This window comes from Punica granatum, chromosome 2 (assembly GCF_007655135.1).
Source record: "Punica granatum isolate Tunisia-2019 chromosome 2, ASM765513v2, whole genome shotgun sequence".
NCBI lineage: Eukaryota > Viridiplantae > Streptophyta > Magnoliopsida > Myrtales > Lythraceae > Punica > Punica granatum.
The window spans coordinates 41,075,719-41,093,846 of NC_045128.1; the positions used below are offsets into that span (position 1 = coordinate 41,075,719).

The 18,128-nt window shown below is 40.5% G+C and overlaps 1 protein-coding gene and 2 long non-coding RNA genes across 4 annotated transcripts; 1 reads left to right on the forward strand and 2 right to left on the reverse strand.

The window, feature by feature from the left end:
• Positions 1-5,513: 5,513 nt before the first annotated feature.
• LOC116194189 lies at positions 5,514-6,696 on the reverse strand. Its single transcript, XR_004154374.1, has 2 exons — positions 6,417-6,696; positions 5,514-6,106 (listed from the first exon to the last, which is right to left on the reverse strand). It is a non-coding gene; the product is annotated as an uncharacterized LOC116194189 (long non-coding RNA).
• LOC116194190 lies at positions 6,416-8,410 on the forward strand. Of its 2 annotated transcripts, none has more exons than XR_004154376.1 (3): positions 6,416-6,546; positions 6,729-6,806; positions 8,207-8,410. It is a non-coding gene; the product is annotated as an uncharacterized LOC116194190 (long non-coding RNA). The 2 variants fall into 2 exon arrangements; XR_004154375.1 differs by having other exon boundaries at positions 6,428-6,556.
• An 8,486-nt stretch (positions 8,411-16,896) lies between these two features.
• Positions 16,897-17,325, reverse strand: LOC116194013 (glycine-rich cell wall structural protein-like). The gene has a single exon (XM_031522745.1). It carries the CDS (start codon positions 17,323-17,325, stop codon positions 16,897-16,899), a length of 429 nt encoding a protein of 142 aa, XP_031378605.1.
• Positions 17,326-18,128: the final 803 nt, after the last annotated feature.

Sequence of the window (18,128 nt, forward strand, 5' to 3'; positions counted from 1 at the left end):
TGCTGCATTATTTTTATTTTTATTTTTTTACAAAGAGGCTCAAGGAAGATAAATTCTAAATCATTAATAGAAAGACACGAATAGTCCTACTAAATATCAAACATGCCACCTCTATGTCAATAGACAAGAACGTGCACGATTATGCTACACCCTCTTTTGAAACACGCATTATCATCATCATTGCTCAGCCCCTTCGAGTCCGAGGAGCAAGTATGTGAATTCTGAGACTCCACCAAATGGATGGAATCTATATACAGAGTTTTTAGACGGGACCAGTTGATCCCGATTCTCATTCATGGCCATGCCATTACCGCCAGCAATTCTCGGAAGTTTGGGCCCTTCATCAACTGGCGAATTATTAAGCTTCTCAGCAGCAGTCTCGACGTCTGAAGCTGTATAAGAAATCCCAAGGCATAATAGAATGTCGCTACACTGCACTAATCATCGCATACGCTTCGAAGTCTTATTTTAATCTTGGAGTTGTTTATTTTTCGTGGCACGAGGATAAGACGCTTGCCAGTCAATCTAGAAACCCGAGAGTTGTCTGGGCACATCACGAATTTCTAGGAAATTTCTACCAAAAAATTCCACTGTCATTGTAACTGTCTGTTAGATCTAATCCATATGCACGCTCATCAACTCATGCATACTCCATTGCTCCTTATCGCCATCCACACAAATCAGAGATAGGCAAACTGACTGTACCTGCAGCAACTACATACACAGTACATGGAATTACCAAATAAGAAAATCTTTCTGCAAGTGCTACCAGAGATCGTTCTTTAGAATTTTCCTAAATTTAGCGTCCACCATCACCGCCATAACTACCTCCTACAGCGCCGACTCTGTATCACCTTGTTCAAGGACTGCTATTTCTGTTGTCACCACGAGCGAGTATGACCATGGAAATGACAATCAGAGAGAACACCACAGCACAGAGCACGAAGATTGACCCCAACTCATCCGCCTCCATGGCCATCTCATTTGCCAGAAATGCCATTTCTGTCACAGTAGCTCCTTTCCTTACTATCCTAGTGACGCAGTGTACAACGCGAGTAACCGTCACAGACCCGTTGATTCGCGCATGAATACCGGAACTACGACCTTCTATACCTGTTGATTCTACAAATACCCGGAAATAGGCATCAAACTCGAATCGATCCGAGATTGGACAAAGCACGAAAGTTTTGAATTTTATTGATAATCCAAAAGACGACTCCTTCAACCTAGGGCTTACAAAGCTTAAATAGGGTTAAAAAAACCTAAATCGCACAAAAAGAAATAAACTTTTCTAAAATTGCGAAAACACCATAATTAACATAAAATTGCCTGTTTGAGACTCTAAACAATGGAATTCGCCTAAAATATTGAAATTTCACAGCTATAGGCTGTGAGTTTTGTTCCGAAGGCCGTTTCCAATGAGATAAGGTCGTTAAAACCTATTTTTCTTCAGGTACCAATTTTTCAGCTCGTCTGTTGCATCATTCTCCCATAAATGGAGAGAATTCGCCCTCGAATTGTCATCGTCCGAGCTATCACATTGATCTTCACGAATAGAGAGATTAATAAACTTATGCTACTTTCTCATTTGCCACTTGAATGCCTTTTTTTCTTTGCGAACTCTTTCTCTTAATTCTTTGTACATAAAATTCTGTACACATATTAGCCAATAAACACTTTCATTGAATTTTTGCTTTCTTGATCGAGACACGTGCACTTTGACCAACTTTGCGAACTCTTTCTCTTAATTTTTTGTACATAAAATTCTGTACACATATTAGCCAATAAACACTTTCATTGAATATTTGCTTTCTTGATCGAGACACGTGCACTTCGACCAACTTTGGCAACTGAATAACCTCTGAAATCGGCACCGTAAGCATCCATGCATCTTTCTTTGCATTGGAAATTTCTTCATCTAGAATATCCTCAATCTGAGCACAATAATGAAAAAGTTTATCACCTCCAATATCCTTTAATACGGATTTGTTGCCAACGAACGTTGATTTTCCTTGATCATCAAATACAAATTTTGTAACTTCTTCTTGATCTTCATCTGGATATATATCGAAAACTGGATTGGCTTCATCATATGATATGTCTTCGATACTCCAATCCAATTCGACCTCATCCGCAACACGACGTTGATTACTCGTTCTTCGGGGTGGCATCATTGATCCAAGAACGAACGCGGCTTTGATACCAACTGACGCAGCGTACAATGCGAGTAACCGTCACAGACCCGTTGATTCGCGCACGAATACCGAAACTACGACCTTCTATACATGTTGATTCTACAAATACCAGGAAATAGGCATCAAACTCGAATCGATCCGAGATTGAACAAAGCACGAAAGCTCTGAATTTTATTGATAATCCAAAAGACGACTCCTTCAACCTAGGGCTTACAAAACTTAAATATGGTTTAAAAAAACCTAAATCGCACAAAAAGAAATAAACTTTCCTAAAATTGCGAAAACACCATAATTAACATAAAATTGCCTGTTTGATGCCCTAAACGATGGAATTCACCTAAAATATCGAAATTTCACAGCCATAGGCTGTGCGTTTTGCTCCGGAGACCGTTTCCAATGAGATAAGATCGTCAGAACTTAATTTTCTTCAAGTACCAATTTTTCAGCTCGTCTGCCGCATCACCTAGTGATGATCTCCCTCGCAATGTTAATACATTATGTTGCATATTACACGAATATACCTGTGGCTTGGCTACATATATTTCCATAGATAAAGAGGAAATGCTTTGTGTTCGACCATTCTCTTCCTAGTGAAGAACAGTTGCATCAATTGTTTTGAGTGTCTGATTAGGATGAAACTTCGGAGCTATATAGGACACGTGCGTGGCAGACAAACCAGGAACTTTGATTTTATCCTATCTTAATTAATTATAGTCAACGCAGGATAGAAGACTTGATGACGGTCAATTTAGAAAACACTCTATGCATTACCCTAAAAACAAAAATGGCATACAAATCTACCCAAAAAAAAAGGTATACAAATGTGTAGAACTTGTATCGAGCTGATTTGCTTAGTCCAGGGAATATAAGAGGCTTGCGAGTCAATCAAGGAATTCCAACAGAAAATTCCACAGTTCCATTATAAAAGTGAACTTATCATTAAAATCCCAGTACGCTGGATATGCATGTTGATCAACTCATACACTCCTCTTATTGCCATTTACAAGACACGAGATAGTCGTTCGAGCCAACTATCTCGAGAAAAAAATCATCACTCTTTAGAACAATTATGAATTCAGTGAACTGCCCGTGACACAAATATGTTTGTAGTTAGATGATCAAATAGCAAGATCTCTCCACAACCATCCATTAGAAGAATTATTTCTCATGCCATAATCGTGGCGATAATCTCCTTCGGAGTTAAAGGAATTTTGATTTTGATTGTAAAAAAGGATAAATGAGATGAGATTATAAATTTAACTTGGGAAACGTGTGTTTTTGTTGTGTAAACTATTGAGTTAAAGTTAAAGTTAAAAATTTTTTACTTGAGAAATGTGTATTTTTATTGTGTAATGTGTTGAGTTAAAATTAAAGTTAAAATTTTTGTAATTTTAACTGGAAAAACAAACATGCCAATATAAAAGAAAAGATCTGCTTAGGTAGGGGTACTTTGATATACTCTGGTTGGTTGAAGATAAGTCCTTTTTTTTTTTTTTAACTCTAGTGTCTGAAAAATGAAACTTTCTACTTGAGATTAATTACATCAGGGGGCAAAATGTTTCAGAAATCTAAAAAGAAATCTACTTTGGTATAAAAAGAAAAAAAAAAAAAGAAACAGTTGAGTACACGAAATCTAAAAATGTTTCAATCGGATACATTATGTCAATTCACGACTAATGCCGATAGCAATATGCTAGCATGCAAAATAAATAAAATAAAATAAAACACTAAAAAAATCTTCCTTTTAAAAATTCTCTTTGGCCCTTATCTCTCTCCCTCCATGCAAGGTTTGAACCGGCCGACGACTTCAACCGGCTGACGACTTTAACCGGCCGACGACAACACCCATCAACCTCTGTCAGGGGCGGGTGACCTGTGGGATGCCCACATCCCTTTGGCGACAACATCGACAGTTGTCGCCCGCTCTTCGACACCACCGCCATTGCTCGTGACTTGAAACCGAACTGATCCTCGAGGATCGACGATCAAAGGACAATGAAGGCTCCATTTAGGTCAGCCAGGGCTTTAATAGAAACAACTTAGACCCTACTGATTCAATCCAAGAGCGAGACACCGAGCAATAATAGACACTTTCGAAATCAGAGCAGCAGCCTCTAGGCCTCGGAATGCCGTCGCTCAAACCGAAAAAGACCCGGTGAGAATGAGCAAAAAGCCATGGAGCTCCTGCAACCACCAGTTGCACTACCTCCGCGACGACGCAGTATATATAAGCTGGGGGCAAGTTGAAGCCCCCACCCCCTTCTCTGATTATTTTTTTAACTGAAATGAAAAAAAAATTGAGAAGCTAGAATCGATTCGGGAGCCCCAGCCGGCAACCCCACCCCCAATCGAGGTTACCAGGCTTAGAGCCCACTGGCGACCTTGAATTGAGGGGTGGGATCGCCGGCCGACGCCCCCGTTAGCGACCCACCCCCTAACCCAAGGTTGTTGGTGGGTTAAGAGCAAGCCAGTAACCTCGATTAGGGGATGGGGCCCCTCACCTCAGATCTAGCGAGAGATCTCCCTCCACTGATGGAGGAAGATTTCTCGATCTTTTTTTTTAATTTAATTTTTATTATTTATTTCTTTTATTATTAAAATTTTAAAATTGAATTTTTTATTTTAAATTTTAAACCACGTTGGATGCCCCTTGCATATCATCTACCACATCAGCATTTTTCTAAAGGAGCCAATCAGGAGTTAATGGAATGTATATGATTGAAACATTTTCAAATTCATGCACTCAATTGTTTTGTTTTTTTTTTCTTTTTGTACTAAAGGGTTACATTTCTGAAACGTTTTGCATCCCTGGTGCAATTAACCCTTTTACTTGACATGTATGCGGCAGATCAAAGACCAGGACATGCTAAGACTTGAGGAGGGTCGATCAAAGGTACGTCATTTGATCACTTTCCAAGAAAATAAGCTCATATATTCCTTATGTCACTGACCTGCACTTGGAGTTATCAGCGAGATTGAGAGCGAGTTTGAGCTTGTCGGAATGGTGTTATATCTTTTTGGCCAAAGAGGGAGTCGACGGAGTTACCCTTGAGCTGTTCAGATTCATTGTTATCGTAAGGGAATTAGAATCATACTGTCAAGAGACTCTATCGTATTGATTATTATGAGTTGTATTGAAATAATTAGCTCCGATATTCAACTTTTAACGTTGAGTACAAAAGGCTGGGCAATCTGGTTGCTATAATTTGCTTTTCGTGCAAGGAAGGCTCGTGGATTTAGAAGGGAATGACGAACAAATACAGCAAAGGAAAACTAAAGATTATAATCAAATACCATCGCTGCACCAATCTTGAATACTTAACTGAAACGAAGATTTTACCCGAGTGTACTAGTCAAGATGCACAAACAGGAGTTGCTGGTGTACGAATATCTCTGTATCACAAATATTGTCCAAACCGGAAGAGTACGAGGAGTCCATAAACTCGCTAATAACAGAGCTCTCTTTTATTTGAGACATAGCAAGGGGCATATCCAACAGGTATTAGTACTTTACGAACACAGATGCCCGCTCTGTGAATATCTTTATACAAATAACATAACGAAAAAGACATCATGCATTTCAATATTTAACATCCTCCGCCGCCGCCGCCTCCACAGCCACCGCCGCCACATCCTCCACCACCACCACCGCCTACGCCACCACTTCCACAAGCAAATACGACCATGGAAATGACAGTGAGAGAGAATACAACTGCGCAGAGCACAAAAAGGACTCCACCTGACCCGGACCCGCTTCCATAATTATCTACCAGAAGGGCAATTTCCCTCGCCATGATTACCTTTCCCTAGAATCCTACCGATGATCTCCTTCAGGACGTTCATGGCTAGTTGGCTACATATATAGAGGAAGGTTGTTTTGACTCCCCAGGCAGGTGAAGAAAAGTCCATATCTAAAAATAAAAATAAAAAATTCATAGCGTCTTGAAATGAAACTTCCTATCCTGACATGTCCGGAGCAGAAAACGAGGAGAATTCCATGAGGTCGCTAAATTCCACTTGGAATTGCCAGATAGATCGAGAAAACTGATGAAGAAGAGATTCGACAACACGTGGCGATAAATTATTGGTTGAAGAGGATAAGAAAAACCAAGCTTCAGCCTTCAAGTGGGAAAGCAAGTTGCGGCCGCCATTGGCAGGAAGGAAATCAAGTTGTCTGACATCTCAAAAACAACTTGTAATGATTTTATTACTTTGTCTTACCTCATAAAAGGCCCTTCCATTCGGTTGAGAGAGGCAGGGCTCTCAAGGGAATTCATGAGAGTTGGAGATAAATGTAAGGAGACAGAGAGGGTGCTAATAGGAATTTGAGATCAGGAAGTCTCTCAAAAAGGTGTATCCCAGTACGTAAAATAGAAGTCCAATTTTTTGTATCAACAAAAACCTTTGAACTTCTCCGAAGTTTCGGTGTTGATGTGATTGTGTGACATACTAACATGTCCATATGATACAAAAACTTTTGAGCTTCTGCGAAGTTTCTTGTTAATGTGATTGTATAACTTTTAACCTGTCCAGACTTTCAAGTGGGAAAGCAAGTTGCGGCCTCCATTGGCAGGAAGGAGATCAAGTTGCCTGACATCTCAAAAACAACTTGTAAGTGTTCGTTTTCACATTTAAATTCACACGATGAGTTTAATTATCGTGTCTAAAATAGGAATGCTTGTGTTCTCTGTGGACTAGGAAGTACTAGTTAACCTACATTGTCTTGATCAACATCTCTCCATCCCCGTATATACTAAAAGGGCTTAAGGTCAAAAGAGGATGTAGTGCAGTAGCGCACTCTATCGTTTGGTAATTAAGAGGTTCTGGATTCAATACCCAATTAAACTACCCATACCCCTTTATTAATTAATTGAGATTTATATTTCATTATACTAGACTCATGGTCTTCCTTATAATTAGAAAAGGGGTGGCTCTAAGGCCTGTTTAGATAGAACCCGAATGGAAAATCCCTCCCCTTCCTTCCGGTTCTCTTTATTTCCCTCCTTTCCAAACATATGATAAAGAAAAAATAGACCATTTGGTCCTTAATTAATAATGCCTTCCGCAGCTAGCCTCAGATGAGTGGTTGGCTCGATATCAATGCATTCCTATGCATATATTGAATATTCGGGATCCGATTAGTAACTATGATTAGAACGGCCATTGATCGTGGCACATGGATCGACTGGTCATAATTACGAAGGTTGCAGAATAACTAGTTATAGATATAAGTCATTTTGAAAGCAGTTTGATAAGTAAGTCTACTGCTTCAACAGCTTCGCGAAGTAGTTCTGGAATTTCTGACCTAAAAATAGAATCGATTCTAGCCAGGGTCACACTATTCTGGTCATTTAATTGAACATGGAAGTGCTATATCATATTTCTCCAAAACCGTATCTTAGACCAAGCAGTGGTATATCTGACATTCGAGTGCCACGTCAACATCTTCTTCAATAATTGTGACTTCAATTTTTGATCCCAATCTGGTGTAAAGCAAATTTTATATACTTTGGACACATTACGAGTGTATATTAGTCGGTGAGTAGCTTGAAGAAAGCGCCCTGAGTCCTCCTACTCCCGAAAAAGAATAGGATTGAGATACCAAGCTCATCTATCGGTGTTCATCCTACCAAAAAAAAATTATCAAATTCTAAAAAATTTCATTAATTACAATTAACAAGTTAAATAACAAAGATCGGACAACGAAATACCTTCTTACAAGCTGATATATGTACAACAAATTGACATCAGGAGGAATTTGCAGGACCAGTGCATGTATGATTCGGTATGGATATTCTATCACATACATCAATGCGCGTAGGTCGCTACAAAACATAATCTTGTAGTTCGAGATACGTTTTTGTCTTGTCTTCTTTCATATTGAACAGAACAGAATGTGTAAAATTTCCATGGTATTACCCATTATCATGGAATTGTTTTAATCCCCTTGTAACGGCCCGAAAAATACTAATGAAATCTCCTGGGATATGTTTCCACCATACATGCTGTAGACCTAGACCTCCAGTGCTTATGCGTGGCTTCAAGCAGGAGTGAAGGTGAACCTCTTGGTGATCGACCATGATAAGTGAATATGTCTGTCCCAGAAATGAACTCTTAGAGAATCCGGCCCTTCACATCGCTTGCGATCGTGAAAAAATTTATCATCAGTGCAATGGAAGCAAGTGACTGAATAGCCTTCGAGTCTTGGATGCACATTGGCGAATCGTGAGATTGCATGCGGTGATCCGACAACTGGGGTATAAATTATCCTAGCTTCTTGATCTGTCTGTGCTTGAACTTGGAATGCAAAAGAGCACAAGTGTTGCGCTCACAAGCTTCTTCGGAAGAGGAAATTCATATTTCAATATAAAAGGTGATCAATCCCACAACTTCCTCGAGAGAAATCTTACCTCATCACAGCCGGGGGGGGAGAGTTGAAGGTGAGCTTGACCGACGGTGGTTAGGTGGCTGCGAGATGGATATGAATTTGATTACCTTTGAAGATGCCCTGGAGACAACGCACTAGAGAGGTTCGGCCCACTGCCCTAAGTTTTCTTACCTCAAGGAACTGAAAGAAAGAAGGTATATTCAAATTACTAATTTATAGCCCCTGAAGTTTTTCTGCCAGCAGGAAGTTAATTGAGATGATCAGAAACTTTAAGCGGCAAATCGAAACTGGGCTCTTGATTTTGATAAATCCCCCCTCTATTTAATTTTCAAGAATGTATAGATTGCTGCCAACTTATTAACCGCAACTAATTTGGTGATTTTCGGCTTTGATGAAAAGGTTCCCTATCCGCCGTTCGGGTTCACCAAGTAAATAAATGAACTCTTTGCGGGAAGGTCGACTCAGTTTGATAATTTTGGGCTTTGATGAAAAGGTTCTCTGTTCGGGTTCACCAAGGTGAATGAATGTGAAGGTTGACTCAGTTCGCTAAGAGAGCCCTCACCCAACTCAACATCGAACTGCCCGTGCTCTTCAATATCCTCTTCTTTTACACTGCAGCAGTAAATCCTGGGACAGGGTAGTTTGTTACAGATGAGGAAGATGAAGACTAGACACACAATTGCACTTTTATCTCCTCGTGGTTTCTAGGAAGATCTTTGTGTCGTAATCATTGTGCAAGAAAAAACATGGTGCATGGTTCAACAGTCATAGTCTAATCGAGCACAGTTCAGTAATCCAGTTTCTCTTATTCTATGGTTATGGTCGCCGCGCTAAGTAGAAGGATACACCAATAATCTTGACCGCTGAATCATGCAGTTCCCAAAACCAGATTGATTTCAAATTTGATACTAACCAATTCTTCCCTGCATCGAATAGTTTTAATGATAGTGGTCTATATTCAGTTCAAGCTTAAATTCATAAGGTCAGTTCAATAACACCGAAGTTTCGGTGTTGATGTGATTGTGTGACTTTTATCATGTTCATATGATACAAAAACCTTTGAACTTCCCCGACGTTTCGGTGTTGATGTGATTGTATGACGTTTAACCTATCCATATGTGGAGTTAAATTTAATTTTTAATATTAAATTTTCTCAACTATTCATTATTATTTTCACAATTTAATAACACAATCATTACTTTTCCTCAACTATTCATTACTTTTTCTCACTTTTTCTCATAATTCAGCAATACAATCATTACTTTTTATTTTCTCCCTCTACCTTATTGTTACAACCCCAATTATATATATATATAGTTGGAATTTAATAGAATTAACTTAACTCCATTTCCAACATTTCCAAATAACCTCATATTCTGAGTGAATGGGTGATGTTATTCCGTCTTCCATTATCTTCTGGTAATGTGAAAGATATTTAGCTGAAATCCCAAATATTGCCAATTGGTCACAACACATGGAATGATAATGATGAGAATCTAATTGCAAGGAAAAAAGGTATAGAATCTGCCGGTGGAAGTTGAAGCTGACAGGGCTTAATGTATCACTTGAGTATTACATGGTTGGCAAATTGAAAATAAACAGATAACAACTTTCGAATATGCAACTTCTATGTCAACAGACGCGTATGTGTGTCATTACAATACAATCTCTTTTGAGACATGCATTATTCTATTCTGTTTTACAGTATGTTTCTTTCCTTAAATAGGCTTCTCGTTTCTGTGTCTCATGAAACATGTTTTGTTGAAAATGTTATGTGGTTTCATCAGCTTATCGTTCCTGTGTCTCATGAAACATGTTTTGTTAAAAATGGTATGTGTTTTTTTTTTTTTTCTAGTTTATGGTTCCATCACCTTATCATTCTGGAGATTGCAACTGCTCGACTTTCTGACACAAAAGGGTTCAACGAAGCTGCACTGTTAACCTCTTCATAATGATTGCTCAGCCCCTTTGAGTCCGATTAGCAAGTATCTGAATTCCGAGAATCCACCAAATGGATGGAATCTATATACAGAGTTTTTAGACGGGACAAGTTGAGCCCGATTCTCATTCATGGCCATGCCATTACCCGCCAGCAATTCTCGGAAGTTTGGGCCCTTTCATCAACTGGCAAATTATTAATGGCTTGTTTGGTTTGTAAATGTGATTTTAAAATCACAACTTTAACATAATTCTACTCACAACAAAACAAAATAACTCATACAAAGTCAAAAAGTGAGCCCCATTTATACCACTCTTTTTCAACAACAAAATAAAATAACTCATACGAAGTCAAAGGGTGAGCTCCATTTATACCACTCTTTTTCAAAATCAAAATCTGATTTTAAAATCCTACTTTGAAACCAAACGCAGCATAAACTTCTCAGCAGCAGTCTCAACGTTTGAGGCCGTATAAGAAATCCCAAGGCACATCAGGATATCTTTATACAAATAACACAACGAAAAAGAGATCATGCATTTCAAAATTTAACATCCTCCTCCGCCACCGCCTCCACAGCCGCCTCCGCCACCGCCGCCTCCACAGCCGCCTCTGCCACCGCCTCCATGCCGCCTCCGACGATGACTGCCATTGCTGCTATCACCACAAGCGAATACGACCATGGAAATGACAGTCAGAGAGAATACAACTGCGCAGAGCACAAAAAGGACCCCACCTGACCCGGAGCCGCTTCCATAACTATCTACCAGAAGGGCAATTTCCCTCGCCATGATTACCTTTCCCTAGAATCCTATCGATGATCTCCTTCAGGACGTTCGTGGCTAGTTGGCTACATATATATGGGCAGGTTGTTTTGACTCTTCTCTGGCCGGTGAAGAAAAGTCATTTTTCTTTTTCTTTTTTCCGTAGCGTCTTGAAATGAAACTTCCTATCCTGGCATTTCCGAAGCAGAAAACAAGGAGAATTAAGAAAAGTCTTCTAACTGATCACTTTCCCAGAAAAATAAAAACCTTTGAATTTCTCCAAAGTTTTGGTGTTGATATGATTGTATGACGTTTAACATGTCCATATGTGGAGTTGAAAATTCAGAGTTTTTGTCGAGTTTATTTTTCTAGAATCATATGGAATATCATCATCACAGTTCATACAGCCACAGTGGCGTTATTCCTAGACGAAGCTTTACATGGGCTACATACGTCTCGCAAGCGACCGTCGATTTTAAAGATTGATTTGAATGCATGTCCCTCTGAAACAGCATCGTCCGCTTCTGGTGAAGGACATTAGTGATGACCGCCTCCGCCTCCACCGCCGCAGCTATCTCCACCTCCGTGGTGCCTGCCTCCGACTACGTGGTGAACCGCCACCTCCTGCATCAGGAGGAGCAGCAGCAGCGTAATAATATATTCTTCAGTGAGTGAGCGGTGTTGTTCCATCTTCCATTATCTTCTGGTAATGTGAAAGAGATTCAGCTGAAATCCTAAATATTGCCGAGTGGTCACAACACATGGGATGATAACGATCAGAATTTAATTTCAAGGAAAAAATGTACAGAATCTCCCAGTGGAAGTTGAAGCTGACAGGCCTTACATGATTGGCAAATTGAAAATAAGCAGACAACAACTTTCGCCATTTGCTGCATTATTCTTTTTTTTTACAAAGAGGCCTAGGAAAGATAAATTCTAAATGATTAATAAAAAGGCACAGATAGTTCCACTAAATATCGAATATACAACCTCTATGACAATAGGCAATAACGTGCGCCATTATGTTATACCCTCTTTTGAAACATGCATTATTCTGTTCTGTTTTATAGTATGTTTCTTTCCTTAAATAGGCTTCCCGTTTATGGTTCCATCAGCTTATCATTCCGGAGATTGCAGCTGCTTGACTGTCCGACATGAAAGGGTTCAACAAAGCTGCACAGTTAACCTCTAGATCATCATGATTCCTCTGCCCCATTGAGTCCGAGGAGCAAGTATCTGAATTCCGAGACTCCGCCAAATGGATGGAATCTATATACAGAGTTTTTAAATGGGACCAGTTGAGCCCGATTCTCATTCATGGCCATGCCATTACCCGCCGGCAATTCTCGGAAGTTTGGGCCCTTCATCAACTGGCGAATTATTAGCTTCTCAGCAGCAGTCTCGACGTCTGAAGCCGTATAAGAAATCCCAAGGCAGAATAGAATGTCGCTACACTGCACTAATCATCGCAAACGCTTCGAAGTCTTATTTTAATCTTGGAGTTGTTTATTTTGCGTGGTCACAAGGATAAGACGCTTGCCAGTCAATCAAGAAACCCGAGAGTTGTCTGGGCACATCACGAATTTCTAGGAAATTTCTACCAAAAAATTCCAGGGTCATTCTAACTGTCTGTTAGATCTAATCCATATGCACGCTCATCAACTCATACATACTCCATTGCTCCTTATTGCCATCCACACAAATCAGAGATAGGCGAACCGACTGTACCGGCAGCAACTACATACTTAGTACATGGAATTACCAAATAAGGAAATCTTTCTGCAAGTGCTACCGGTGAAAAACAGAGATCGTTCTTTAGAATTGTTCTAAATTTAGCATCCACCATCACCGCCATAACCACCTCCTACGGCGCTGACTCTGTACCGTCTTGTTCAAGGACTGCTATTTCTGCTGAGCGAATATGACCATGGACATGACAATAAGAGAGAACACCACTGCACAAAGCACGAAGATTGACGTCACCTCATATGCCTCCATGGCCATCTCATCTGCTAGAAATGCCATTTCCGTCGCCATAGCTCCTTTCCTTACAATCCTAGTGATGATCTCCTTTGCAATGTTTATACGTTATGTTGCATATTACACGAATATACCTGTGGCTTGGCTACATGTATTTCCATAGATAAAGTGGAAAAGCTTTCTGTTCGACCATTCTCTTCCTAGTGAAGAACAGTGCATCAATTGCTTTGAGGGTCTGATTAGGATGAAACTTCGGAGCTATATAGGACACGTGCGTGGCAGACAAACCAGGAACTTTGATTTTATCCTATCTTAATTGATTATAATCAACTCAGGATAGAAGACTTGATGAGGGTCAATTTAGAAAACATTCTATGCATTGCACCTCCCCCCCCCCCCCCCCCCCCCCTCCACAAAAAAAAAAAAAAGGCATACAAATCTACCCAAAAAAAAGGGTATGCAAATGGGTAGAACTTGTATCGAGCTGATTTGCTTAGTCCAGAGAATATAAGAGGCTTGCGAGTCAATCAAGAAACATTAGGAATTCCAACAGAAAATTTAATAGTTCCATCGTAAAAGTGAACTTATCTATTAAAATCCCAGTACGATGGATATGCATGTTGATCAACTCATACGTTCACCTTATTGCCATTTACAGGACACGAGATAGTCGATCGAACCAACAATCTCTAGAAAAAAGACCCAGTGAGAATGAGCAAAAAGCCATGAAGCCCCTGCAACCACCGGTTGCACCACCATGGCGATGACGCAGTATAAATAAGCTGGGCAAGTTGAAGCCCCCGCCCCCTTCTCTGATTAACAGAAATGAAAAAACAATAAATTGAGCAGCCAGAATCGGTTGGGGGAGCCTCAACCGGCAACCCCAACCCCCCAATCGATGTTACCAGGCTTAGAGCCCACCGGCGATCTCAAATCGAGGGTGGGGTTGCCAGGTGGCACCCCCGTCCCCGATTTGTGAGATCTCCTAGAGATCTCTCGAATTGAGGGCGGGGGCTCCCCACCAGTGACCTATCACCTAACCCTAAAACTTAAGGAGGGCCGATCAAAGGTACGTCATTTGATCACTTTCCAAGAAAATTAGCTCATATATTCCTTATGTCACTAACCTGCACTTGGAGTTATCAGCGAGATTGAGAGCAAGTTTGAGCTTGTCGGAATGGAGTTACTCTTGAGCTGTTCAGATTCATTGTTATCATGATGGAATTAGAATCATACTGTCGAGCAACTCTCTTATATTGATTATTATGAGTTGTATTGAATAATTAGCTTCGATATTCAACTTTTAACATCGAGTACAAAAAGCTAAGCAATCTGTTTGCTATAATTTGCTTTTCGTGCAAGGAAGGCTTGTGGATTTAGAAGGGAATGACGAACAAATACAGCAAAGGAAAACTAAAGATTATAATCAAATACCATTGCTGCACCAATTTTGAAGACCTAACTAAAACGAAGATTTTACCAAGTGTACTAGTCGAGATGCACAAACACGAGTTGCCGGTGTATGAATACCTCCGTATCACAAATATTGTCCAAACCAGAAGAGTATGAGGAGTCCATAAACTCGCTAATAACAGACACTCTCTTTTATTTGAGACATAGCAAGTGGCGTATCCAACAGGTATTAGTACTTTACAAACACAAATGCCCGCTCTGTGAATATCTTTATACAAATAACACAACAAAAAAGAGATCATGCATTTCAAAATTTAACATCCTCCTCCACCACCGCCTCCTCCGCCACCTCCTCCACCACCACAACCGCCTCCGCCTCCGCCTCCACAACCGGCAGCAGCACCGCCTGTCCAGGCTGCTCCTCCTCCACCACCACCTCCATGCCACCTCGAACGAGGACTGCCATTGCTGCTATCACCACAAGCGAATACGACCATGGAAATGACAGTCAGAGAGAATACAACTGCGCAAAGCACGAAAAGGACTCCACCTGACCCGGACCCGCTTCCATAACTATCTACCAGAAGGGCAATTTCCCTCGCCATGATTACCCTTCCCCAGTATCCTATCGATGATCTCCTTCAGGACGTTCATGGTTAGTTGGCTACATATATATAGGCAGATTGTTTTGACTCTTCTCTGGCCGGTGAAGAAAATTCTATATTTTTTTAGATTTTTTTTTCCATAGCATCTTGAAATGAAACTTCGTAAACTGGCATTTCCCGAGCAGAAAACAAGGAGAATTAAGAAAAGTCTTCTCGCCTCCACCGCCGCAGCTGTCTTCACCTCCGTGGTGCCTGCCGCCTCCTGCATGTGGAGAAGCAGCAGCAGCGTAATAATATGTTCTTCAGTGAGTGAGTGGTGGTGTTCCATCTTCCATTATCTTCTGGTAATGTGAAAGAAATTCAGCTGAAATCCCAAATATTGCCAAGTGGTCACAACACATGGGATGATAATGATGAGAATTTAATTTCAAGGAAAAAATGTACAGAATCTGACAGTGGAAGTTGAAGCTGACAGGGCTTAATGGACCACTTGAGTATTACATGATTGGCAAATTGAAAATAAGCAGACAACAACTTTCGCCATTTGCTGCATTATTCTGTTTTTTTTTTGTTACAAATAGACCAAGAAAGATAAATCCTAAATAATTAATAAAAAAGAACGGATAGTCTCACTAAATATCGAACATGCAACATCTATGTCAATAGGCGAGGACGTGCGCCATTACGCTACACCCTCTTTTGAAACATGCATTATTTCATTCTGTTTTACAGTCTGTTTCTTTCCTTAAATAGGCTTCTCGTTTATGGTTCCATAAGCTTATCATTCCGGAGATTGCAACTGCATGACTGTCCGACACGAAAGGGTTCAACAAAGCTGCACAGTTAACCTCTAGATCATCATGATTGCTCAGACCCTTCGAGTCCGAGTAGCAAGTATCTGAATTCCGAGACTCCACCAAATGGATGGAATCTATATACGGAGTTGTTGAATGGGACCAGTTGAGCCCGATTCTCATACATGGCCATGCCATTACCCGCTGGCAATTCTTGGAAGTTTGGGCCCTTCATCAACTGGCGAATTATTAAAGCTTCTCAGCAGCAATCTCGACGTCTGAAGCCATATAAGAAATCCCAAGGCAGAATAGAATGTCTCTACACTGCACTAATCATCGCAAACGCTTTGAAGTCTTCTTTTAATCTCGGTGCTGATATTGTTTATTTTGCATGGTTAGAGGATACGACTCTTGCCAGTCAATCAAGAAACCCGAGAGTTGTCTGGGCACATCAGGAATTTCTAGGAAATTTCGACCAAATTTCGTGTGCTCAGTTGTTTTCCGGAGCAGAAAACAAGGAGAATTAAGAAAAGTCTTCTCGCAATAAAAACCTTTGAACTCCTTCGAAGTTTCGGTGTTGACGTGATTGTTTGACGTTTAACATGTCCATATGTGGAGTTGAAAATGCAGAGTTTTCGTTGAGTTTATTTTTCTAGAATCATATGGAATATCATCATCACAGTTCATACAGCCACGGTGGCATTATTCTTAGACGAAGCATTACATGGGCTACATACGTATCGCAAGGGATCGTGGATTTTACAGATTGATCTGAATGCATGACCCTCTGAAACAGCATCATCCGCCTCTGGTGAAGGACATTAGTGATGACCGCCTCCACCGCCGCAACCGCCTCCACCTCCGTGGTGCCCGCCTCCACCACCGCAGCCGCCTCCACCTCCGTGGTGCCCGCCTCCACCGCCGCAGCCGCCTCCACCTCCGTGGTGCCCGCCTCCACCGCCGCAGCCACCTCCACCTCCGTGGTGCCTGCCTCCACCTACGTGGTGCCCGCCGCCACCTGCATCAGGAGGAGCAGCAGCAGCGGAATAATATCCGACGCCACCGCCTTTCTTACTCTTCTTCTTGCCATGAGGGCTGTCAGAGTCTCCTTTATCTCCGCAGGCAAACGATATAACTGAGATCACGGAGAGAGAGGCGAGGACGAAGCACAGGAAGAAGAAGAGGTCCGCCCCGGAGAGTCCTGCTCCATTTGTAAGGGCAGCAGCAGCAGCAGCTGAGCTCCTAGGCATCTCTCATTCGAGGTTTGGCTTACAGATACATGAATCTTCTCTTAGGGGACCGAGCAAACGTATCGAATGCGTTTAAGAAGAGACGAACACGAGCTAGTGGCTTATATAATAAAGAAGCAAATGTGGCATTTCGTTTCACACTGGCTGTACACTCACTTAAAGAAGCAAATGCCTTTCTTTAAGATTGTCGGTTGCTGTCGTTTGTGAATGTCTTGTTTCGGTTTCTTTGTCAGATGGCATTGGTGGTGAATGGTGGAAAAACGGAAGTGGAGTGAGATTTTTATATATTCTTCAGCGAGTGAGTGGTGTTCTTCCGTCTTCCATTATCTTCTGGTAATGTGAAAGAAATTCAGCTGAAATCCCAAATATTGCTTGAAAGTGATATTAAATTTGTCAATTATATTTATGAAAAAAGAAATGTTAAGAGTACGTTTAGATTGAGAGATGAGTTTGGTTGAGTTTTGATTTTAATTTGTTTGTAATGATTATATTGTTGAATTATGAGAAAAAGTGTGAAAAAGTAATAAATAATTTAGAAAAAATAATGATTAAGTAATGATTGTGTTGTTGAATTGTGGAAAAATAATGAATAGTTAAGAGAATTTAATATTAAAAATTGAATTGAATGGTTAAAAATATTTAAAAAATAAAAAAGAAGTAATGATTGTGATGTTGAATTGAAGATAAGTGGAGTTGAGTTGAATCGAGTTGAACATTGTTTATAAAACAAACACACCCTAAATTGGCTAATATATTGGATAAGTGTATCGAGAAAATAGGTTAAAAGAACCTCAAGAGATGAA